This window comes from Natator depressus, chromosome 7 (genome assembly GCF_965152275.1).
Source record: "Natator depressus isolate rNatDep1 chromosome 7, rNatDep2.hap1, whole genome shotgun sequence".
NCBI lineage: Eukaryota > Metazoa > Chordata > Testudines > Cheloniidae > Natator > Natator depressus.
The window spans coordinates 7,273,131-7,297,550 of record NC_134240.1 but is presented as its reverse complement, the minus strand read 5'-3'; the positions used below and the strand labels follow the sequence as shown (position 1 = coordinate 7,297,550).

General features: G+C 44.5%; 2 protein-coding genes across 2 annotated transcripts in view; one reads left to right on the top strand and one right to left on the bottom strand.

Moving 5' to 3' along the window:
• LRIG1 (leucine rich repeats and immunoglobulin like domains 1) overlaps positions 1-16,987 on the top strand; it is a 126,217-nt gene extending 109,230 nt beyond the window's left edge. The window contains exons 10-19 of the mRNA XM_074957436.1: positions 1,805-1,876; positions 3,314-3,385; positions 5,236-5,399; positions 7,334-7,654; positions 8,098-8,379; positions 9,009-9,428; positions 11,494-11,619; positions 12,368-12,514; positions 13,643-13,954; positions 14,165-16,987. Of these exons, the coding sequence (XP_074813537.1) occupies positions 1,805-1,876; positions 3,314-3,385; positions 5,236-5,399; positions 7,334-7,654; positions 8,098-8,379; positions 9,009-9,428; positions 11,494-11,619; positions 12,368-12,514; positions 13,643-13,954; positions 14,165-14,394 (2,146 nt within the window). The 3' untranslated portion in view covers positions 14,395-16,987. The remainder of the gene's footprint in view (positions 1-1,804; positions 1,877-3,313; positions 3,386-5,235; positions 5,400-7,333; positions 7,655-8,097; positions 8,380-9,008; positions 9,429-11,493; positions 11,620-12,367; positions 12,515-13,642; positions 13,955-14,164) is intronic.
• SLC25A26 (solute carrier family 25 member 26) overlaps positions 16,840-24,420 on the bottom strand; it is a 145,865-nt gene continuing 138,284 nt past the window's right edge. The window contains exon 10 of the mRNA XM_074957437.1: positions 16,840-21,644. Coding sequence (XP_074813538.1) covers positions 21,548-21,644 — 97 coding nt within the window. The 3' untranslated portion in view covers positions 16,840-21,547. The remainder of the gene's footprint in view (positions 21,645-24,420) is intronic.

Here is a 24,420-nt window from a genome sequence, read left to right as displayed (position 1 = left end):
CACCAGGGAAAGAATTCACTGTAGTAACTCAGAGCCCTCCCCATCGAGTGTCCCATCACTGGTCGTTGAAGATAGCAGTCATATTGGCTACATGCCATTGAAGGCAATCTCATCATACCATCCCCTCCATAAATTTCTCAAACTCAGTTTTGAAACCAGTTAAGTTTTTTGTGCCTTGGAAGGCTGTTCCAGAACTTCATTCCTCTGATGGTTAGAAATTTCATCTGATTTCAAGCCCAAACTAGTTGATGGACAGTTGATACCCATTTGTTCTTGTGCCAGCGTTGGCCCTTAACTTAAATAACTCCTCTCCCTCCCTGGTATTTATCGCTCTGAAGTATAGAGAGCAATCATATCTCCCATCAGCTCTCATCTGGTATGACTGATGTGGTTAGGTCCTATGATGGTGTCCCTTGAATAAATATGTGGACAGAGTTAGCAACAGGGTTTGTTGCAGGGATAGGTTCCTGGGTTAGTGTTTTTGTTGTGTTGTGTGTAGTTGCTGGTGAGTATTTGCTTCAGGTTGGGGGGCTGTCTGTAAGCGAGGACTGGCCTGTCTCCCAAGGTCTGTGAGAGTGAGGGATCGTTTCCCAGGATAGGTTGTAGATCGTTGATGATGTGCTTGAGAGGTTTTAGCTGGGGGCAGTACATGATGGCCAGTGGTGTTCTGTTATTTTCCTTGTGGGGCCTGTCCTGTAGTAGGTGATTTCTGGATACCCGTCTGGCTTTGTCAGTCTGTTTCCTCACTTCCCCAGGTGGGTATTGTAGTTTTAAGAATGCTTGATAGAGATCCTGTAGGTGTTTGTCTCTGTCTGAGGGATTGGAGCAAATGCGGTTGTATCTTAGAGCTTGGCTGTAGACAATGGATCGTGTGATGTGGTCTGGATGAAAGCTGGAGGCATGTAGGTAGGAATAGCGGTCAGTAGGTTTCCGGTATAGGGTGGTGTTTATGTGACCATTGCTCATTTGCACTGTAGTGTCCAGGAAGCGGATCTCTTGTGTGGACTGGTCCAGGCTGAGGTTGATGGTGGGGTGGAAATTGTTGATATCCTACTGATAATTGCCAATTGTGAATATTTATAGAAAATTGGTACTTTGTAAATATCAGATTGTGCTGTGAGCATCATAATTGGCAGTGTTCTGCAAAGAACACAAATCCTGTCCTGCTTATTAGCACCGAATGCTCATCTACAGGAAGGCTGATCGTCCTTGGAAGTTTGAAAACATACTCATTGTCCCTTTGGACAGGGCTCACCAAGTGATGTTTTGTTCAGGACCCTGTTGTGTTAGGCACTTTACAAACACGCATAAAGAGACCTGCCCCCTTTAAAGATCTTGCAGTTCCTGTATGTGTGCTGAAGTTCAGCTTGTCCTATAGGACAAACAGCAGTGAATAAATTATTCCTCTTCTACTAAAGGTCAGAAGTGGAAGGTGTTGCAGCGATAGTCCAATACCTTGTTAATCTGGCATTGCACTTAATTCTGTCCACAACCAGCCCATCGCAGAATACAGGGGACCTTCTGTTACTCAACAAGCCAATTTCCAAGTACCATCACAGACCTGCCTCTTGATGTGATAGGGCGCATTCCGTTTCATACTGTCATCACTATTAAATTGTAATACAGATAAAAGTATTTAATTTCAGGAGGGGAAGAAGTGCACGCTTCAGCCCCTTAATCTCTGTGCAGTTCAGATTTCTAGTGCCTTACACTGGACACTTTATCAGATACAGTCACGCTAATTGTGTTCTTTCTTTTGCCTTTTCTTTCTGTTTATCTGGCACTGGATGTTTGGAAACTGCAGAACTCTGTTTGGAAACAAGATCAAGTCAGTGGCCAAGAAAGCGTTCTCAGGCCTGGAGGCCCTGGAGCACCTGTGAGTAACCCACCATCCTTTGCCGTTTGGAACGGGGCCTGCCAAAAATGGCTGAGGAGGTCTGCTAGCAATTTAATAGCGTCTTTGTAAACTGAGAAGCCAGCCCATTTGTGGGGGCCAGCTGCTTCCTTCTCATTATAAGTCAGCTTCAACTTTGGCCTTTCTTTGTGCCAGGAACAAAGTTACAGAACATATGGCAAATTTGCATGCCCTTAATTTTTTGATTTGTATTGGGATAAATATCTCCTTGACTCATAACACGGTTACCCTGCAGGCTGTTTGCAGCGAAGCCATGTTTCAGACCTGGCCATCGCTCCCCCACTCAGCATTCCTCCAAAGTCCGTGACGAGACATGTTGAAAATGACGAGCTTCTGATACAGAAACAAAACCTCTCATTCAGTGTAACCACTTTTCAAGCTGTTTGCAGGAAACCAGTTTGGCTATAGCTAAGCAATTCTTCCCGTCTCCTCCCAGGGCCGATGCCTCTAGCAGTGATTCATCCTTAGTTTCCGCTTACGAATTTAGCCAGGTTTAAATATTTTGTTGCTCTGTGTGATTTATTGGATGTTGATCACGTTGACTCTTAGGCCCCTGGCAGCAAAACAAACGGTGAGGCGCAAAGTGTGTTTTGGAGGGGTCAGTAATGACTCTCTGGTTGCAGTTGTACTGAGATTTGCACTTTAAAGCAGCACTAAACTCCTATTGTTTCACACTTCAGTGACTGAGTTTAGAGTCCAAATTTTGGCATAATCCCCCTTCAAAGGACAAGTGTTTTTTTTTAGTAAAGTACTGATGAACTTCTGCAGAGGGAAGCATTTAAAAATACTCCTTTTTGGAAATTTTTACCCCCTTTTCCTCAAACTAGCTTTAGAAAACCTAAACAACCACATTCCCCCCAAACATGTGTTCTAATATCTTCTCAGATATATGTCCCTTTGGAACATTTATAATTAAACACATAGACAGATGTAGTCCTCTTATTCAGGAGAACTGTTTTCAAGGATATGGAGCAACACAGATTTCCACCTGCTGTGGATTTGGTCCATGAGCAATAAACCTGCTTGGAAGTCAAGGCTGCCTGCTGGGTGCTCAAGAAGAGGGTGGAGATGTGTGAGCAGTGACTGGTGGAGGTAGTCTAGGCTGAGATGGTAAAGTGGAGATGAGGCGTTGAATGAGTTGCTCGTTCCTTTGCTTCTTGTGGCTTGCGTTGGCGGGCTGTGCAGTCTAGCAGCCTTAGCTCAGAGTTAACAAGTGTTTTATCTAGCATAGATCCACAATAATACAAATACAAACCATTGTGCACTGCCTGAATATGGAGCTTGCATACCATAAAATGTGTGTTCCATTACTTACTTAGCTTGGAGAAAAGATGTTGGTCTCTTGATGTTACTGGAGCATTAATTTTTTTCAAAAGTGCCTCTGATTTTGTTCTGCAGGAACCTCAGGGACAATGCAATCAGGTCTGTCCAACCAGAGGCTTTTGCTAAGATGAAGAACCTGAAGCAGCTGTAAGTATTTGGACCGTACATACCATTAAGTCTGCACTGATCTTTCTCCTCCTGTATGTGAGTAGTACCACACTGGTCACATGTATAACATGCCATTGGAAACAATTCCCCCTTCTCTCTCAACCTTCCCTACAGGTTATTTTTACACTTGAGCAGATGTCCAGACACATCTCACACTTAGTAGAGAGTGAAATTAGATCATAGTAACCGTGGGTAGCATGTGTGCAATTATCCATCTCCGCTCAGAAAATCCAGTTCTGTTAAGCAAATCTCTTGTTCTTACACAGTGCTCTGTGAGCTATTTAATTCCTGGTGGCCAACCTGCATTTCTGGTATACCTATGTTCAGGGTCTGCACACAGTGCTGACATTTCAATGGATTTGAGATGCACATCATCTAGTGTCAGCTGTAAAAATGTGGCTGTGTTATCAGAACTGCTACTTTTGCTCAATGCCAGGGCTCTCTCTTGTTAGACACATACACACAGATGCATATCGTCATCTCACAGCGTTCTAAAGGTTAAGCTGTAATATTCGATGATCTCAAATCCTGCCCCCAGTCGCTGTATAGTTAATGTGTGGTTCACAACCTCTGCTTGACCTTTGGTGCTACTCCTTAAAGTCAAGCCTGTATCGCTTCTTTGCTGATAGTGAAGTTTCACAGAAATGCCTTGGCCTAAAAATCGCTGTTTTACGATATGCTGTAGAGATGGAACTTTAACGGTCACTTGTCTACGTGGTGCTTTGTAAGAGGTTCCTAAACCAACACAAAGGCCAAATTCTCTGCCGATGTACATTTTGAGAGCACCATTAGCCTTAGGGCTGTGACAAGTTAAACCAGCAGAGAATTTGGCCTGGAGTGTTTTTAAAAATTATGTAGAGAACGTCTCACACCTTACAGCACATAAAACCCAGGCCTGGCATTACTAAAGTAGCTCTGCAACATTTGAAGTTATTGTGTCTTGTGAGCTTATGCCCCATCTTTGATGGCCATCAGCTAGTATCTTCTGAATTCTAAGATTTCTTCTTAACAGCAGCCACTAAGTTCCCAGTAGGATGCTGAGAATTTTTTGTTGTTTGAATTACTCACTGTTTTTGTTGGCCGTATACAAAACCAGTGATTTGTTTGCCCTCCCCTCCCCCTGTGTATCAGTAGTTAACCAACAAACAGAATTCACTGAGCTGAGCATGCGCCTTCTGACCCCCTGTGTCGTGCTGGTGCACAAACAAATAAGTGCACAAACAGAAGGAGGGAGAGAGACCTGTTGGCTTGGGCTGCATCGGAAATGCACTAAAGATTAGCATTGGCTAAGTAGGTTATTAACCGCTGTAAGTAGAGAGCTTCACAGAACGCTTTCGACATTCAGCGATTGAACCTTGCAGACAATCCCGATAAAGACTTTCGACACAATGGTGGGCAGAGAAGGTGCATGTGTAGTAATTATACAAGTGGGGTTCAGGATTCCTGGGTTCCGTGCCTGACTCTGCCCCTGATACATGCCTCCTTGGTAGATTACTCAGGTCCAGATCCTCAAGGGTATTTTGGTTCCTCGCTTCCATTGAGATCTCTCTGCCTCGGTTTACCTAACTGTAAATCACCACTTGCCAGCCTCTCAGGGTTGTTGCAAGGGTTAATTAATGTTCATAAAGTGTTAGGAGATTTTTTTGGGGCGGGAGGGAGAGGAAAGGTGCTATACAAGTGTGATGTATTTCGCACAACAGCCATCCTCTCCCTTTTTGCTCGTGCTGAGGAAAGGGAGGACTGCCGAGTGACTTTAAAGGGCTCTGAGCTTTGCAGTGTTTCTCTCGCAAGGGTCACAAGCGGGCGCTTTCGTTTCTGTTTCCCTCCAGCCACATAAACAGCGACAGCTTCCTGTGCGATTGTCAGCTGAAATGGTTGCCGCACTGGTTAGCCGAGAAGGAGCAGCAGCCCTTTGTGGTAGCCACCTGCGCCCATCCCGAGTCGCTCAAGAGCAAGAGCATTTTTGCCGTGCCCACAGAAAGTTTTGTGTGTGGTAAGTGGGGTCTGGGTGTGAGGCTGTGTGAACGGCAGGTCTTGTTTTGGCCAAAATTTCCTTTTACTGCTAGACTGTGTGATTATGCCATGGTTGGTGGGGGTTTTGTGTCATCAAAGCCAACCCAAGCCTACATTTTAAAAATTAGTCACTGGCTACAATTTATTTCCCACCAAAACCACACATCGCATTGGTTGCATCTAGTGTATCCCTTTACAAGGCACTCTGAGTATTAAATCAAAGGGGACTAACAGTTGGTTCAGTTATAAATCCAGCTGCTCTGTTATAGGAAGACAGCTCCGGTCCTAGAGAGCTAATATGGGCAGGATTTCAGCTGTGAATTTGCACACAGAGTGATAGCATTGTGAGCTTCAGTTGTTGGGTTTGGGATTTCCCCGCTCCCCCCCATTGCCACCCCCTCAATCGTAAGAACAAAAGGTTTTAAAACAATTGTGGTGGGAGGGGGGTCTTTAAATATAAGCTCTTTTTATGGCTGTTTTATCCATTAAATCTGAAACAGCCAATTGCTAAAATTTGCATTTGTGTGTTTGTGATTAATTTTTATTTGCTTGGATCAGAACTACTGCTTTCCTTTCATCCAGCTGCTCGCTGCTGTTATGGCCAAGTATGGCTGAAAACCAGCCTGGCAAATGCAGAACAGCTGAACACACACACACAACCTAGCTTTTAATTGGGAACAATTAAAAGTGATCAGCCGAAACCTGTGGTAGGAGACTGGGCCAAAGTCACGATTGCTCATGCTTTCCTCCTTTGAAACTAAATGGGGCCTAGGTTTTGGAACCTCTCTGTGCGGTTTGTCCTGTTAACTGTGTGGATTTTAGTCTTACTTCTTTACAGTGATAATTTATGAAGAGCAGAGTAGCTTTTGAAAGTTCCCTTTCCTCAGTTGAAAGCATAATTTGTATGTCTCACTGATGAAAGTTCACCCCACGTTCCAGCCACACCTGCGATGAGCACAAATATACACACACATGCTTAACATACAGGGCATCAGAGCTGAGATGGCCTGCCTCCAAATGGGTTTGTTGGGGTTGTTATTTCAGTCCTAAAGAAGAGGAGACACGTTTTCAAATGCTCTGTCCCCACGGCAAGTCATCACAAAGTTGCAAAATCAACCTTTCTAATGTAAGAACAGCTTTGCATCTCCGATGGCTGCCAAGCCATCAGCCACCAGTCTTTCCCAGTTCCAGGGGCATCGCTGTTTAATTAAACGTTACTCCAATATTCAGTTACACTGTTTGTCGAAATCTAATAAACGAAACTGCTTGGAACTCTGCTAAAAGCAACAGTTGCCCTGGGCAGAGGGGTGCACATGCAGGCCTCTGCTTTAGAAGGGTGACAGGCAAATACAGCTGCTGTTCAGAGACATCTTGTACCATCATGCTGCTGCTAGTGAGTGCTTGTCAGTTGTAACAGTGACTTTAACCCTTTTCACCCTCCACTTCAGGTTAATGCAAGAGTTTGAGGGAGGGGTGGTTTAGAGGAGAAATTTAGGGGCTACAACTTACTCTTGAAGTTGAACTTCAGATTTGCTCTTATTGTTTGAATTGATGCTTTGTACATGAGTGGTGTAAGTATTCTGGTAGCACCTGGGCCCCAGTCAGTGGACCAGCGCCTCATTGCGCTAGGCACTACACGCAGGCACGCATACACTCTGAAAACATGGGGCCTGCCCCTACAAACTACAAACTCTGTTGCATAGAGATAGTTTATCTTCCCATTAACGGTACATAAAGGCAGATGTGCAAAAATGTCAGTTCCTCAAGCTAAATATACTCATTGTTAATTAAATTTAGACTCGCTCTGCATCAGCTGCTAAAATAATTTTGTAGGTGAAAACGGCAAGAATTGTGACCAGGAACAGTGGTCATAGCGTCCGAGTTCGGGGCTGAACCGCTGTCATTGTTTTTCAGACGATTTCCCCAAACCCCAGATTATTATTCAGCCGGAGACTACCATGGCCGTTCTCGGCAAGGATATCCGCTTCACCTGCTCGGCCGCAAGCAGCAGCAGCTCCCCTATGACATTTGCCTGGAAGAAGGACAACGAGATCCTGCACAACGCCGAGATTGAGAACTTTGCCCATGCGCGGGCCAAGAACGGCGAGGTGATGGAGTACACCACCATCCTGCACCTGCGGCACGTCACCTTCGCCCACGAGGGGCGTTACCAGTGCATCATCACCAACCACTTTGGCTCCACCTACTCAAACAAGGCCCGGCTCACTGTTAACGGTGAGCGCCAGGCTGGGTTCAGATTCTTTTCTTGTCGGTAAAAAGGTCATCCAGCCATACGTATCCCACGGCATGTTGGGAGGCCCCGTATTACAGGCACACACCTCTCTGGATATGCTGACCCTGGTCTGGCCACGCACATGCTTAACTCCAAGCATGCGAGTCATCGCTAAACACAGGCGTCATCCCATTGGTTTCAGCCATTCCAGCAGGGTCTCTGCCAGCAGGAATGAAAGTCTGAAAGGGCTAGAAAGAGGGAACATATTGAATAACATTTCCCTTTAGAGGGAGGATGGTTTTTATTTGTTTCATACCCTGAAGACTGATCCCAGAAGCATTTGAAATTAGTTTAACGGGGGGGGTTCTCAGGCATCAGGAAGGCTGGTTTCGTTTCCCTAAGGCTGTTTGTCACTCTTACCCGCCCCCCCTTTTCCCCTTCGCAGTGTTGCCTTCATTTATCAAAACCCCCCATGACATCACCAGCCGGACAGGGACGACAGCACGGCTGGAATGTGCGGCCAATGGCTTCCCCATCCCACAAATTGCTTGGCAGAAGGACGGAGGCACCGACTTCCCAGCAGCCCGAGAGCGACGCATGCACGTCATGCCAGACGATGACGTCTTCTTCATCATGGATGTGAAGATAGAGGACATGGGCGTTTATAGCTGCACGGCGCAGAACTCCGCGGGCTCTGTGCTGGCCAATGCCACCCTGACGGTACTAGGTAAGAAGCTTTGCTTCCTTGGGGATCCGGGCAGTGCAGGCAAAGGAACCATTTTGAGTTTCCAAAATAGGTTTTAGAAGGGAATGCTTGAGTTGTCAGAAGCCATAGACCTACTCATGGGACAGTGGGGTTGGGGCGACGCCAGTAACTTATGGGAACTACGAAAGGACCCAGATACCTGAGAAAATGAGTCCTGTTTCTGTTGGAAGTCACCCTTCTTCTATAGGAGAAACCCGTTAGGCCATGCTATTTGCCTCCCCTGCCAAGGAGAAATATGCAGGAGGAAACTAAACTCTGCCTCCTTGCCCTACAAGTTATTGGTATGTGACAGCTGTTATTCCTCCTCCAAAGTGGGAGATGATTAGCCTGGGGCATGGGTTTCTTGTGTAGGATATGGAAAGAAAACTAAAGCAGAACTGATAGTAAAGGCCCAGATTATGCCAGTTAGACATTGGTTTGCAGTGCGGTGTCCCTGGGGAAGCTGGCATACGAGACCCTGTATTGTTTAGCCAATTTCTAGAACTTTGCTAATTGTGTCTTCAGAAACGTCTGTTGGTTTGCTAACTCTAGATGATCTGAGTCATCACAACCCCCCTAGAAACTTAATGTCTGTACTTAAACCCCTGTAGAGACGCCGTCCTTGATCCATCCACTGGAAGACCATGTAGTGTCTGTAGGTGAAACAGTGGCCCTTCAGTGCAAAGCAACGGGAAGCCCACCTCCACGCATCACCTGGCTGAAAGGCGACCAGCCCCTGGTAGTGACTGACAGGCATCATTTCACCCCTGGCAACCAGCTGCTGATCGTTCGGAATGTTGTGCTGGAGGATGCTGGGAAATACACCTGTGAAATGTCCAATACCCTCGGAACGGAACGTGCACACAGCCACGTAAGCATCTTGCAATCCCTTGGCTGCAGGAAGGACAGGATGACAGTGGGGATAATCACCATTGCAGTGGTGTGCAGCATTGTGCTGACGTCTTTGGTCTGGGTGTGCATCATCTACCAGACCAGAAAGAAGAGTGAAGAATACAGCGTCACCAACACAGGTAGGCTCCAACGCTGGCTAAGGGCTCTTGGGCCAGCGGAAACCTTTGCGTGCCAGAACATTCTGCTGCGGCTGAACAGCTGAACCAGCCAGCCATAACTCCTACTTAAAAGGCTTATCTCAGTGATTTGATTCCCCGTATCATCTGCCTCTGTTCAGGAAGCTGCACCCAGCTGCACTGGCTGTCACTTGCTGTTGCAGAATGTTCAGTGCTTTGATTTATGGCTTGCCTGGCTCATCAAGTTCTCTCCCATCCAGGCGCAGACAGCCTCTCCTGATTCAGAGCCTGACAGGTTTTCTCTGGCCACTGTCGGAAGCAGTGTTGCAATCTGGGTTAACCAGGCCTCATTTGTGATACGGGAAACCCTTTTTCCACCCTGGGTACTGACCCCTCCACCCGCCCACATAGAACTCTTGCAGTGAGATACCTCCAGCAGTAAAGTGCAGTGTCTTCTAGAGGAAGTTTTCTGGTGCCTAGCGGCCTTCTAAAAATGCCACCCTGGTGCCAAACTCATGGCATTGGGTTGATCGTTTGAGGATGGGCTGTACTGAGGTCAGGAGGAATAGTCAGTGTAAGCACCCGTTTGGCCTGTTGGACCAGCTTCCTGGACTCTGGGGCACTCAGCAGCATTGGCTCAGTCTGATCCCTTCCTGGGATTTGATGCCCTCCACTACATCCCTTTAATCTTCTCAGGAAACAGGTGCAGTACTTACGGGGCTTTCAAAGCCATGGCGGAAGGGAAGGTTTGGATGGAATGTAATTTGCATGCTCTAAATGCAGTCTTTTCTGCAGGACCCTCTGACACTGAATTTTTTTTTTTTTTTTTAATCTCGAGACATTGCAGCGCTTCTCTCTTCCCCTTTGTGAATGGTGTCTGGTCAGTTCATTACAGGGTCAGTTCTGGAAAAAGAGGAGCTCCGGGCCCCATAGAATTGAGTTTACATTTGGCATAGCTTGAGGTGGGGGAGGGTGACGGGACTGGCTAGGGATAGAACAGTCTAAGAGCTGAACCTCGCCCAGTGACCCAGGATCTAGCCCTGGGGCTGCTGTCTGGGTGAAGGCTGTTCAAAAAACAAGGCCAGTTGCTGTGGTAAATAGTAAATGTCTTAAAACATGGAGATACTCCTCTTAAGTTCAGGTAGCAGTTTTTTCAGTTCAGGTATCAATTTTAATAGGACACTTGCAGTGGAGAGAAAGTAGCAGTTTTTTGCCCCCCCCAATCTTTCTGCCTTTGTTTCCTTTCCATGGAATGAAAAATAAACCCAGAGGAGCTGCAGTGTGTAGGACTCATGTAGGACTGTGTAGGGTTTTTCTCTCCCAGAGCATTTGCCTGAACATTTGCTTTGTGCTGGGGTGATGAGCCAGCATAACGTGAAGGCAATTGCATATTTATCAGAGTGGCTGAAGTAAAATCAGGTTGAAGCTGACTCCCCAAGCAGCAGCCCCCTGGCCAGTCGTTATCATTCTTCTCCAGTTTTGAAGTTTACTTTCGGCCTGGTGTTTTCATGAGGCGGGGCCTGGTACAAAGGGAGTTTGTTGCTACCGAGCCACTGACAACCCTTATTAAAGATTCAGAAAGCGACATTTATTATTCTGCACATTCCCCTCCGACTGACCGGAGGAATCCTGGCAGACACGGAGGCTGTAATTGCTTGCTCAGTTTGACCAAAGAAAGCATGCAGGCCGCAGTCTTCTCTATTCACACGGTTATGAAAGCGGTGGGATCAGTCTCCTAAATAACTTAGGAATCCACCTTCTATTATGAGAAGGCCAAGATTTTCACAAGGCCCTAGGGATTGGCGATGCCTAAATTTTGAGGCACTCAACTAGTGCCACCTTAAAGGGGGCCCTGAGGGGGCGGCTGCTCAGTGTGTTCTGAAGAACCAGGCTGCTTTACAATGTCACCCAACAATGTAGACATCTAGTGTCACTGGTCACTTCTGAAAAGGGTGGCCCGAGTCTCCATGAAAGTCAGTGGCACTTCTGCTCCTAAGTCATTTTTGACAGCGTAACTCCTTGTGTAGAAGTACAGGAGGTTCATATTTGTCTTTACCTCTTGTTGCAGACGAGACCATTGTACCACCTGATGTGCCAAGCTACCTGTCTTCCCAGGGGACTCTTTCTGACAGACAGGAAGTGGTCATCAGAGTTGAGAACAGCCAACAGCCTAACGGGCACATAGAGAACAATGGTAGGAATTGGATTCTAACATTTAAAAAGCTGTAGCCACTCTTGGCGTGACGAGGAGTAACCAAAAAAATTAGTGCCTTCTGCTCTCATTGTGAGCTGTTTGCAAGATCCATACACCTAGCTACTACACTGTATTGGGGACACAGGCAGGGAATCATAGAATATCAGGGTTGGAAGGGACCTCAGGAGGTCATCTAGTCCAACCCCCTGCTCAGAGCAGGACCAATCCCCAACTAAATCAGCCCAGCCAGGGCTTTGTCAAGCCTGACCTTAAAAAACTTCTAAGGAAGGAGATTCCACATGCCTCTCACTTTGGGGACATAGAAGAAACACCTTTCCCAGTAATATCACTCATCAAAACAGATTCCTTTAGTGACTATTAATTCATCAGGCCTGGAAGAATGGGTTTTGCCAATATTGGTCTAGTTCTATGGCTCTGGAATTACTGACAACTAAATTCTAATACAAAATCCACTGGCATGGCAAAACCCCGCCTTCAGGCTTACAAATTAAATGCCAACATCATACAATATTTTAAAAGACAACATGTTAGGGCGGAAAGGTTAAATTTCTGGATTAAGATGATCATTAGTCTATAAAGCATTAGTTCCTTGAAAAATTGACTCAGCATAAGGGATTACAATGGAAACAGTGTATAATTCTGTTTTTACAGTACGATAAATGACTGAATGTTTCGACTGAAAGAGCAGATGGTTGTAATCTTTAGCCAGCTGGTTCTTTTGTTATAGGTATGTGTCATACTGATGCTGGAAGAAGTCCAGATGTTGAAGCTCCCACTGTAGCTTGTAGACAGCCAAAGCTATGTGTAGGATATAATAAAGACGCTTGGAAAACCGAAGACGCAGCCGATGGAATGCTTGTTCCAGATAAGACAGGTACAAAACACATTAATCTGCAAAGACATTTCATGTTAGTACAGATCAGAAATCATTTGAGAGTCAGTGTGTTATTAAGACTGAGAAGAAATGTTGCCTAAAAAAATGCCAAGAGTGATTCTCAGATGCGGATACGGCAAGTTCATTTTTCTCTTGCTTATTTCTTCATCACAGTAGTTTGAGCTTAAAGCACAGCCAGAAAAGGGAAAACTTTTGACTCTGAACAGCATCACTGCAGCTTGAGTGGGTGTTTTTAAGCCATTCCTAATATCTAAGAGCTGTTTCAAACTGAAGGGGTTAGACATTTTCATCAGCGGCATCATAAAGGGACTGTCAACTTGAAAATATCAGAAGTTCAAAAATCAAGTTACAAGTAGTTTTGGGCGCTACACCTGCTCCTCGGTCTCTTTGCCGGCGTGTGTGGTTTTCCAGTCACAGTTTCCTGTTTTTTTAAAAGATATTTTCTCTCTCATCGTGCTATATATATAAGAGCCCCTCAGACAGCCTGGGAAACTGACTGATTCTCTAGGGGGAAATGGTGAAACCCAACTAACTGACCGCGTGCAGATAAAATAAACTGGTGGGGGGAAACAGACTTCCTCCTCTTCCCTTTCACCTCTACCATCTTTGATATTATTCCTACCAACCATAAGCAAAATATTTTCAGATAGAAATGTGATTTAAATTGACGATGTCCCTTTAAAAACGATGACACTCAAAAGGCAACATACTCCTTTTCAGCAACAGCTACCGCAGAATTCCACCTTCCTTTTCTGTCCTGTCTGGTCAGCCACGAAGCAGGAAATGGTGATGGAGGATAAATACGTAACACCTGTAAGGTGTCTTTCTACTTGCAATAGAAATAAATGTGTGGAGTGGGATAGAGGAGGCAGATCCAGTCGTTTCAACATCCGATAGGGATACTGGGAAATCTAATGTTCTGCAAAAGGCAGGCGTTAACTAGATTTGTAGAATACCAAAGAAAAATATATTGTTCAAGTGACTCCCATGTGGCAGAGGGGTGGCCTGAGACATCTTGTCCATCTCCAATTTGCATGATGCTGTGATGACGGCTTCAAACTGGCTGTATTTAACTTCAGTTATTGCCTCTTCTCGCCCTCCACAAAGGGTACAGCCTGCCAGTTGTGTGCACTGACTGTAGCGGAAGTACAGATAGCATGAATGTCAACATTTACCCCAAGGATCCTGAATACTGTTCTCAGCCAACTAAGACTATGGATAACGCACCTCAAAATGCCTTCAGCAGAAAAGAACCAAGTAGGAGCAAGAGCAGAGGCAGCAACCCTCTTCACCCTCCACAGTGCACTGGGATTGCCAGCAGTCAGAGAATGGACACCGCTAGTACTCTGTATCCCAGCAACCATGACAGAATGCCACCGTCGTCCTGCATGAATCAACCACTGCACGTGGACAGACAAGGTACACGTTTTGCTTGGGTCTCTTTCCCTACACCGTTCAGATTAATGTCCTGTTTCCTCTCATTGCCATGCCTTGCTTTTATAAAGCTTTAGTAATCTTTAGTATTAAACGTCTCCTATTTAGTGGTTGGGTTTGAATTATTATTATTTATTACACGCATTGCAGTAATGTTGGCATTCTGAGCATTGTACTGTCCTTACTTTCTAACAGGCTCTTCCCAACCTTTAGCAAATGCTTCAGAGCACAGCAAGCTTAACTTAAAAGCTTCACCTTCAGAAGACTCCGTGAGGCAGCTAAAAGGGACTCCTGAAATTTCACCAACATCACTGGATATACAGGGTGAGGCTGAAGCTAAACAAACTCTTCTTTCCAATGGATACCTACCCAAATTACAGGACTCCACTCATGAGTTTAAGCCACCCGTAAGATCAATGGACTGAGAGGGGAAAAACTGCCGTGTGCAAATGAACAAACCTACTATTGACCTTAATTTTTTGCACAGAATACCTAGGCTACTTACTTCTACCTCAACTCTTGAACTGACAGCCTCTCCAAGGAAAAGGAAAACAAATGAGGTATGAGAAACAGGCTTGTGTGGGGAACAAATTCCTACTCGAGCGTCACCGGTCTGTACATAGTTTAAAACTTCAATGAGAAGTATTACTAGTTCAAAAGTTAACTTGCATATGAAGCACATAAATGCAAGGGACAGTTGTGTAGAGAAAAGAAAAGTATTTGATACAGTTGTACATAAGAGTTTTCATATTATATATAAATATATATATATATATATATATATATATATCTTTTACAGAGGCTATTTTAATCTTTAGTGCATGGAAAACTGAGTGAAACTTTACAAACTTTTGGCAATATTGTTTTCAGTATCAGGTTGCTGTTAAATTTTTCAAGAGAGAGAATTCTGGTGCCTTAATGCATAAGCAGACCTTTAAAAACCCAGGCTGTTTCAAAGGAATTGTCAAGCTTTGCTATGGAAATTCCTTTAGATCAAGCATTGGTTGGGTTATTTAGCACAAATCCCCTCCCCCTGGAAATTGATTGCACTTAGCAGGTTTAAACTGAGATCTTAAATTATTTCCAAGAAACGCTAATTGGAGCGTAGAGGGAGAGCCAAGCAATTACCACAAAAGAAAAAGTAATACATAGCAACCTTTTTTTTTTCTTTATGGAAGAACTTAAATTCATTCCCCTTCAGAATTGCCCTGAAGAGCTAAAGGTTAAATATTAGCTGGGATAGTCCGTCTGTCAGTTCAGCAGAGCAGCACAGAGGCATAAAGTTGAATTAAACTACTGTGCACACTTGCAAAAAGGAAAGCTAAAATCATTGCTAACAACAAAAATACATGCAGTAGGGGGTGGGTTTGTTTTTTCTTTTTGCACCTGTCACAAACTTAATGGCCTCGTACCATTGTAACTATAGCAGTATAGTTAAAGCGGTACTTCCCTTCCCAGTGTGAATGCCGTCATCCTGCTCTAAAGGTAATTATGTGAACACAGCTTATTCCTGTATGGAAAGGGAAGTAAGTCACACGAGTATCAGACAACTTTATAGAAGTATAACTGCATCCATAGTGGGCTTGTAGCTGTATTGTTGTCCCAGTAATAAAAATCACACCCCTAATTTACCATTATACAGGCTGTGTGCAGACTACGCCTGAGACACATGACCCGTTTTCCCTGTGGCACTGTATTAAGTCGTCTCTTTGCCGCACATAGATCCCCTGAGCTGCAGCATGCCACGTCGCTGTGCACGCACAGACAGTAATGGCTATCGCCTTGTCTGTGAACGTTGACCTCAGGTCCACGATTACCCCTTCGTGCCGCAGTTCCGAGCTAGTCGGAAATATACGGATTTAGAAGCAAGAGTATATGTTGGTAGGTGGCCTTACTGGTTTAAAGGGACGAGTGCTACGTTAGTGCAGGGTCTTTAAGTTCATCCATGAATTTAAAAAAACCAAACAAACTGGTCAAATGGCTCTGTCATTTATAACTTCAGTCTGAAGCTTTTTATTTTTAGAACGGCTGCTTCTGTTGGTACCTGTGGATGGATGGGTTGGTTTGTTTTCAGTTCTGCTAATACAAGTTTACTAGACTTTGGTGATGACTACTCTGGGGAAAGGTTGGTTGTTTTCTGTTTGTTTTTTTCTTTTTCTTAGAAGCAACTAAAGGCCAGTTTCATCAGAGCAGGGTCTGGTGGAAATCCTGCTCACATCACTATGGTAGCTCACAGCAGGTGTCAGAAGTCAGGGCAGTGAGACCTTATCAAGGCCTTGATTCAGAAAAGCAGCTGTGTTCTGAACAATACTAAAGACCTATTACTTTTCTAAATGAGGGCCCAAGAGACCCACCCATATTATCCCAAGCTCCACTTTCATTAAAAGACTGCCACCCTTAATAATCTGATTTCTCAGTCCTTTGAGTGGTAGCCTAAAACACATTTCACTGTAAATTATCACTGACCCTGGCTTTTATGAAGCAAGGCATAATTTAGCCAGCTACCTTTCTAGACCAGTTTCTAACTGTAGACACATTTGCACTTTGTGGCAGGTGACTAATTATGTTGAGTGCCAACTTTTAACTCTTCAGCAAATCAAAAGTGAAAGAGATGGACAATAGTAAATAAATAAACCAACATGTATTTGTCCCATGAACTTAGAAAAATATGCTTTAGAACTAACTCTGAAAGTGAAAACAACAGTGGGATGTGAGTGGGACACACACAAGGAAGATGCGAATGACTTAATTGACCAATTTTGCTGGCAGAAATGTCATCACCGTTGCAAATATTAAGCACATTTGCCACATTAACATTTGAAAATAATGTATTTTTAATAACGTTAACTGTTTCATGTTACTTCCACTAAATATGTGAATCTGCTGCTTCTGAGAGGCAATGTGAAAGAGGAAGTATTACTTTTGTGTACAAAGTTATTTATTAGAAAATTTGGTACAATATTGTATGTTGAAAAAACCGTTAAATATTGAAGTGTCTAACAAATGGCATTGAAGTGTCTTTAATAAAGGTTCATTTATAATATTACAGCTTTTTTGTTGGGAGTGAGCTTTTCAGAGTTTCAGCTGAAAAAAATAAAACCCAAGCAGTTGCTTACATGCGTCTCTGTTTCTAATGAAAATGTGTTAACAATATCGGGACGTAACCATTTCAAAACACCCATTTGTCAAATTGCATTCAATAGACAGAGAATTCTGTAGGGTAAACCAACACTGGGTACTGGAAATATGACCCTGGAGTGGTAAAGTTGGGAACTGTAGCTGAGATACACAGTGAAGAATTCATATGAAGTAAATTTCTAATATAAAAAATATCAGTTGCCTACACGTCTCCATTGGAGCCAAAGCCACATGGACTACATTTTTGAACACCTTCAACCTTCCTTAGTCCCACTCGTAACACCATCACTACCTATTATGGAGGCTTCAGTTTCAGGGTTAAGGATGAGCTTAATTTTCCATTTCAAGTAAGTATTCAATCTTTGGTGTGTGTGGTTTGGGTTTGGTTTTTTTAAGTGTAGCCTCTCCAAAAATACAGCTCTTTGAAATGAGAGTGTTCTCTGAAAATATAAAATAAAAATGTTGTATTTAAGGAATTTAATGTCTAGTGTCAGACAACTTTTTTTTGGCCCTCAATTATGGAATGACACGAACTTTTCAAACTTTACATACAGTTAAATCGCAATTATATCTTGTGCACAGGCTGTCATTGAAGACCTTTTTTGTTTTTTAAGGATGAATGGTTTCTTTCCCCATTATTCATCACTGAAAGTTTCTCCTTCGGCAGGGTGTGATGAATAGTATTCTACAAGAGAGAATTCTACCAAGGCCTCCTCTCTCCTCCCTCATAGCTGCCATATCCAACTGTGCCCAAGCCACAGATGGCCTCTGTTTGGTACCTTGGGGACTGACTTTGATTCCGGTGGCTCACTGTACAGAGCCAGCCAGTCACTGAAAGAAGCGTTGGGCCACTAGGTGGGATGCTGTCCTAGAAAGTCTGTTGTGTAGTAAACGGCGTATACCGCATGCTGCACCTTTTCGTTGCGGCTTACCTGCAGAGTAAGTAGCCTCCATATCAGCCCCGCTCCATTCTTCCACTCAGCGCAGGGTCGCATCAGAAACGCTGAGATCGACCCTCAGAAACCAGGGGCCGCAGCAGCATGATCAGTGGGACGTCAGGGGAAAGAGCTGGACCTGCCTCGGGGCACACAGCAGCACCAGTGGATTTTCATGGGCCTTCATCGGAGACTGTGGTCCACAGCAAGAACCGTGGGGAGAAGGAAGAGAGACCGGCCGGCCAGTGGAGAGGTTCCTCCATTGTGAAAGCACTTTCAAGTTTCCATTGGATCCAGTGCGAGAGACAGGCACACAGCAGGAGGGACAATATATGAAGAAATTGTGGTCCAGATTTTTAAAGACTTTCGAACTCCTTCATGCATGGATTGTAACTACGGTTAGTACAGGGCATCACTACAGAGCAGCGTTAAGCATCTTTGTGTAGCCAGACCTTAACCTGTTCGGATATCTTGTATAGTTAATCTTAACTCTGAATTGCCTGGGTTTTGAGTGCTTGGTTTTGGGATAGGCACCACAGCCTTGCCATGTATTTCACTCTAAATTACCGTTATACTCACTCTGTATATTTTAACATCGTCCTGGGCTGGGCCTATGAAAGAGGCATGTGTGACCATTGTCGTTACAGAAGTCTAGACTTCCATCCTTCATTTTGTTTGCAGTAAAATATGTATAAGAAAAGGCTGATTCCAGAACTGATGTTTCAAAAGCGCAAAACACGGACCCAAGAGAAATTTGAGTCCTGTTCCGATAATAACTCCTCCAATATCCGCCTACTTGTTGAAAAGCAAACAAAACACAGGCCCATAAAGAGCTTTGAGCCGGTAGCTAGCTTTTCCGAATGAATTCTAAATCCTTCCCTCCCCCCGCCCCCAAAGAAAAAAAAAGGGATCAATGGTACAATGCAGAAAAGTACATTGTGTAATGTCATTAACTAGATTGCACTCACAGGTTGGGCTACAAGAGGCTTGGAGTATTGTTACAGCATCATGGCAGCTAGTGCAATCAGCCAGCCAATTTGGGACTAAAATCTCCCTAGGGATGAGTGTGGGCAATGATGGGTAGAAATTCCAGTTTTAAGAATTGGTCCCTTTTGCTCTGCAAGTTTTCCTACTGTTCTCTGAGCAAGTGCTAAACTTCAGTATCCTGCATAAAGGCAGCCAGTTTCTCTGAACCCGCACAGTTAACTAGCAGTCACTAAAGATCCAACACCATGTATTTGCTTAACAGTGACGGGGTTTTCTTCGGGGGAAAAAACACTATTCTGTAGTATGTGCCCTGGAAAAGAGACTAGGGATTTGTTCTAGGAGGAAGAACCTGAAAATTAATACAAAATTAAATGAGATTCTACAGAAGTAGTGTTAACTCTGGAGTATTGGCAGTTTTCTTCTTCTTACCAAAATGTCCTGTTGTTTCAATCAGACACTGTATTCCCTTCCTGGTCTAAAACCTTTATATAATGTTGCTGTGCAGTTTCACAGCTGCGGCCTTACCTCCCCAGAGCTGGTTGCATTAGACCCAAGTATACATTATACAGCAAGAATGGAGAATTTGTGCTGGACTCCCACCATTCTTGCTAGTGTAGGTGTAACTGCTGGACACAGCAAAATCCTCCACATCAAACCCTCACACCCTGCCTTAATTTTTCCACTTGTCTCTGCTGTTATCAGTGCAGCAAAAAATAAAAATCAGACTCCCTGGTTTGAGAGATTTCTCTGCAAGAAATCTGAGGAGGTTCAACAAGGACAAGTGCAGAGTCCTGCACCTAGGACGGAAGAACCCCATGACTTATGAGGAGAGGCTGAGGGAACTGGGATTGTTTAGTCTGCGGAAGAGAAGAATGAGGGGGGATTTGATAGCTGCTTTCAACTACCTGAAAGGGGGGTTCCAAAGAGGATGGATCTAGACTGTTCTCAGTGGTAGCAGATGACAGAATGAGGAGTAATGGTCTCAAGTTGCAGTGGGGGAGGTTTAGGTTGGATATTAGGAAAAGCTTTTTCACTAGGAGGGTGGTGAAACACTGGAATGCATTATTACCTAGGGAGGTGGTGGAATCTCCTTCCTTAGAAGTTTTTAAGGTCAGGCTTGACAAAGCCCTGGCTGGGATGATTTAGTTGGGGATCAGTCCTGCTTTGAGCAGGGGGTTGGACTAGATGACCTCCTGAGGTCCCTTCCAACCCCGAGATTCTATGATACAGACCAAGCTGCTGGTGTTACTGCATAGCTTAATTTGGCTCTGTATTAGCTCTATTAATTAAATTTGCATATATTTTATTAGGATGTCAGGCCTCAGTGCTTCTACAAAACCTTATTGTGGAAGTGCCTTCATTCAAGTGAACGGTAGTTTCAGGTTCTTAGTTACACCTCTAAAGCGCTATATTAAGCCAAGGGGCTGCTGTAAATTTGGCAGGGTTTTTTGTTTTTTTTTAAATTTTCAAAATCTTGGACTTTCAGCTCAATTAAAATTATCAACAGAAATAGTGGCTTTTTGCCAAGCAGTTAATATTTGCTTTTTGGCCCTGCACATATTCCACTAACTGATTTTAACTAAAGCATCTTTATGCTAAAGGAAGAATTTAAGTAGAGTCTGAGAACATGCTACCATCACCCATCAGAACTATATGCTCAATCTGCCATTTCATCAAGGAGAAGAACCTGTTTGTTTCTATTTGTCACTTGCATTCTGCAGCCAGACCTCTCCTGTTCTGTGCTTCACTACTACAAATCCAGATCTACCTCAGCTTTTGAGAGGCAAAGAAAGAAAAAAAAGGCAAGAGCTGCATTTCTTTTCATAGGCAACATTGTTGGACTGGCTACCTGTAAAATAATACAGCATTGTACTTTTACTGGAGAAATCTGAATCTAATTAAAAAAAGCAACCCACACTGGTTACCAAGTAACAGTGCTTGCTATGCACTTGCAGGTATAAACGGTGGGATAAACTTTCAAAATATGGCTCAAATCGGAATCAAATGGGTATTATTTTTTCCCAGAAGCCTCCCCAACTAAGAATACTTTCTGCAGTCTTTAAACGCCTGCTGATTGCAGCTATGTAAACTCTTCCACTGAACTAAAAACAGCCCCGATGCTGAGGATCAGGTGTCTCTAAATAATGAAAGTTCATTTTATTCCATTTTTGCTGCTCAAACCATGTTCTTTTGGTTTATAAAATGTTTTCCTTGCATGAGTTCTGATAATGCTGTTTGCAGCTGCTGTAATTAGCTGTTTACCCCCACACGTTACTCTTTTGGCACAAGCCTCTCTATGACTTCACTGCTTTCCATGCTGGGAAATTTTAAGGTAGGGAAATTGGATTATTTAAGGACCTTTTTTTATTGTGAAAATAAGAGTTTAGGCTGTTGACCAGCTCCTCAGCCGTATAAAGAAGCCTGAGAAGGAGCATTCGTACTTTTATGAGTATATTCTTTCTGGAGAACAGCAGAGCTTTGGCTCTTTGCTCTGATTCACAGGAACCTCCATTCCAAGTCAGAGCAGCAAGCGGCGAGTTTTGTCATATGTCCCAAGAAAGATGAATCCTCCCAGACTGATCGCTGTCATTCGAGGGACAACACCTGCAAACAATCTGAAAGAGAAGAGGAAAAAATGCTTCCTATGTTGTCATGGACTAGCAATGAGCAGATGTTACATTTTTAGTCACTCCACAGACAACCTTCTAGGAGGGCTACATACACAAACTTCATCTTGCTGATTACTTGAGTGCGTTCATGCAGAATTACCTCCTATCTAAGGTACTTATATAGCCTCTATTACTGTTGTATCTGAACACCTCACAGTCTTTAATACAGTCATCAACAACCCTGTGAGGTGGGATCCCCATTTTGCAAACGGAGAAACCGACGAAGTGAGACGAGAGGCTCGTCTACACTGTGCTGAAATGCAGTGGAAGGGTTTGGGAAATGCAGAATGCGAAGAGATGCACTCTAACTGCCCCGCGTGGACAGTGCTGGCGCAAGCTTAAAGGTACGTCATTCACGTTAACATGGTCCTGTTTGAAAAAGAGGACGAGTTAATGTGAACTAGGTACCTTTTAGTTCACGCCAGCCACACGGGGCAGTCACAGCACAACCCTTCGTGCTCCACAGTTCACATCCCCGTAGTCTGCACTGCGGCACCCATAGCCTAGGATCTAGACCCTCAAACATATTTAGGTGCTTAACTTCCATTGAGAATCTGGGCCTAAAAGATTTGCCAAAGTTCACACAGGGCAGGCAATTGCACCCAGGTCACCTCATTTCCAGGCTAGCACCCTGACCACTGGACCATCCTCTCTCTCTACTTCCTTCAACCACACAAATAATCAGATTTCAGGCAGTTACCACCCTGTAATTCAGTGTTTTATAAAAAGAGGCGAGAACAATCAAATGCCAGATCCAGGCTTGTCAACAGTATCTGTGCTGGTCTCAGTGAAAGCAGAAATGAAGCGAACAGCAGAACTAGCAGTGGATGGGCTTAGACAATGATTGGGAGAACTAGTAATAAACTAGTGACAGTCCCTGCAAAGTAACAAAAACATGAATGGTTCAAAACTACCCACTCTGTCTATTAGAAGCAGCAGAGCCAAACCGCAGTAAACTCTAGGTGGGAAGGGATGCCTGGACCACAGCTAGCAAATCACTTTGCTACACACTGAGCAGTGTCACTCCTTCAGCATTTGATTTCAAAAACTGTGCCAAGGTAGAGCAGCAGCAGGAAGCCCAATCAGAACACGACCCGATCACATTCAACATGGCCAGAGTAGTTGTGCCTGCTCCTGCAGCCCGTCTGTAACGGGAGCAGCCCTCGGAAGTTCATGGGAGTTCAGTATCAAGGACTTTATGAACCTCGGGATTGACCGCTGTACACATGGGCCATGGGCCCTGCTGCACTGTATGTAAGATTTTAAATGTTGGGCAGTTTAAGGCCTATGTACCTTTAACCCACTCTTCAGCATTTAAGGCCAAAGAATGGGTGATCTTGCCCCCCCTCACAGTGCATGATGTAAAAGTGCACAGAGGTGGATTAAAGACAGAGATTCTGCTGTCCCTGGCTTCTGTGGCCTGGCCTGCCCCGTAACGTTACTCTAACGGAGTCAGAGTTTCAACTATGTAGCTTTTACACCAGTGTAATACTGTGTTAGGCCTGGGGCATGTGAGATCATCTGGAAGCAGTGCATATTCCCAGAGCAATTCAGGGACCCGTTCTCTCTTAAGCCTCACTGCTAGTCAGACACTGTGCTTGGTAAGCCTCCAACTGCACTTGCTTTGGTTTTTGTGATAATGATCTGTGCTCTGGGGCCTGGAGCATACAGGCAGATGGAAACATTTTATGGCTGCACTAGACAGCCATTGGGGCTATTACCAGAATTATAGCTTTGAAACAGAGTAATTTGTACGAGGCATATACTGACAGAGCACTCAAAGGGTAAATCCTGTGGTACAGCATTGTTCTCCAGCTACACACCATCCTTCTCCTGTGGAATTACACCAGCCTATGACTGAAGCACTGCAGACATTTGTTTACATTACAGTCCGTCACAGCCCCAGCTCTTAAATAAGCAAGGCTGGAAGCTGCATCTCTGGCCTCCTCTTATTGCATCCCCCTCAGTTCCACCAATGATGCTGGCCTCAGCATCCTACTGATCTCCTTCTGCTCTCACGTATCCACCGTTAACCATGTGGCAGTCCCAGGCCTGGCTTACCAAGCTACCAGCTTTTCCTTCGTTGCATGGAGGGAGACCAGCTGGTCATCTGGCTACGGCACCGCACTGACTCTGGAGATCTGGGTTCTCTTCCCAGCCCTGTCCCAGACTGGCCCATCAGTTACTCAGCTAACCTGTCTGCCCCACTTCCCCTTCTGCAAATGGGAAAATCACGCTCACTTTCTTTCATGCTTTGTCTATTTAGACTGCTAACTCTTCCGGGCAGGGACTGTCTCTCACTGCGGGTTTGTACAGCAGGGCCCTGATCTTGGTTGGCATCTCTAGTCACTATTGTAACACAATGACAACAAAAGATTGGGCCTAGATTAGTGGGTCTAGATCAAAGCTGAGCATTTTAACTACAAAGATATCCAGGTGCAATTGGTTCGGATGCACTTTCCCCATCTGCGTGTTGAACTGGTTAGGAGAAAACACAAAAGCAGAAATCAGATTCGGGATGCTTGTGATTTTCCAAAACCCCATTATCCAAACCTCTGCATTAGTTTGGGTTATGCAGAGGTTTGGATAGTGGGGCAGAGACTCGGGGCAGCGAGAGACACACCCAACTCCTGCAGGCATAAGGTGCAGGGAAGGCTGCAGTCACGGCAGAGCAGAGTCCTGGACAGGGGTCTGTGTGTCTCTCTCTCTGCTGTACCAGGAC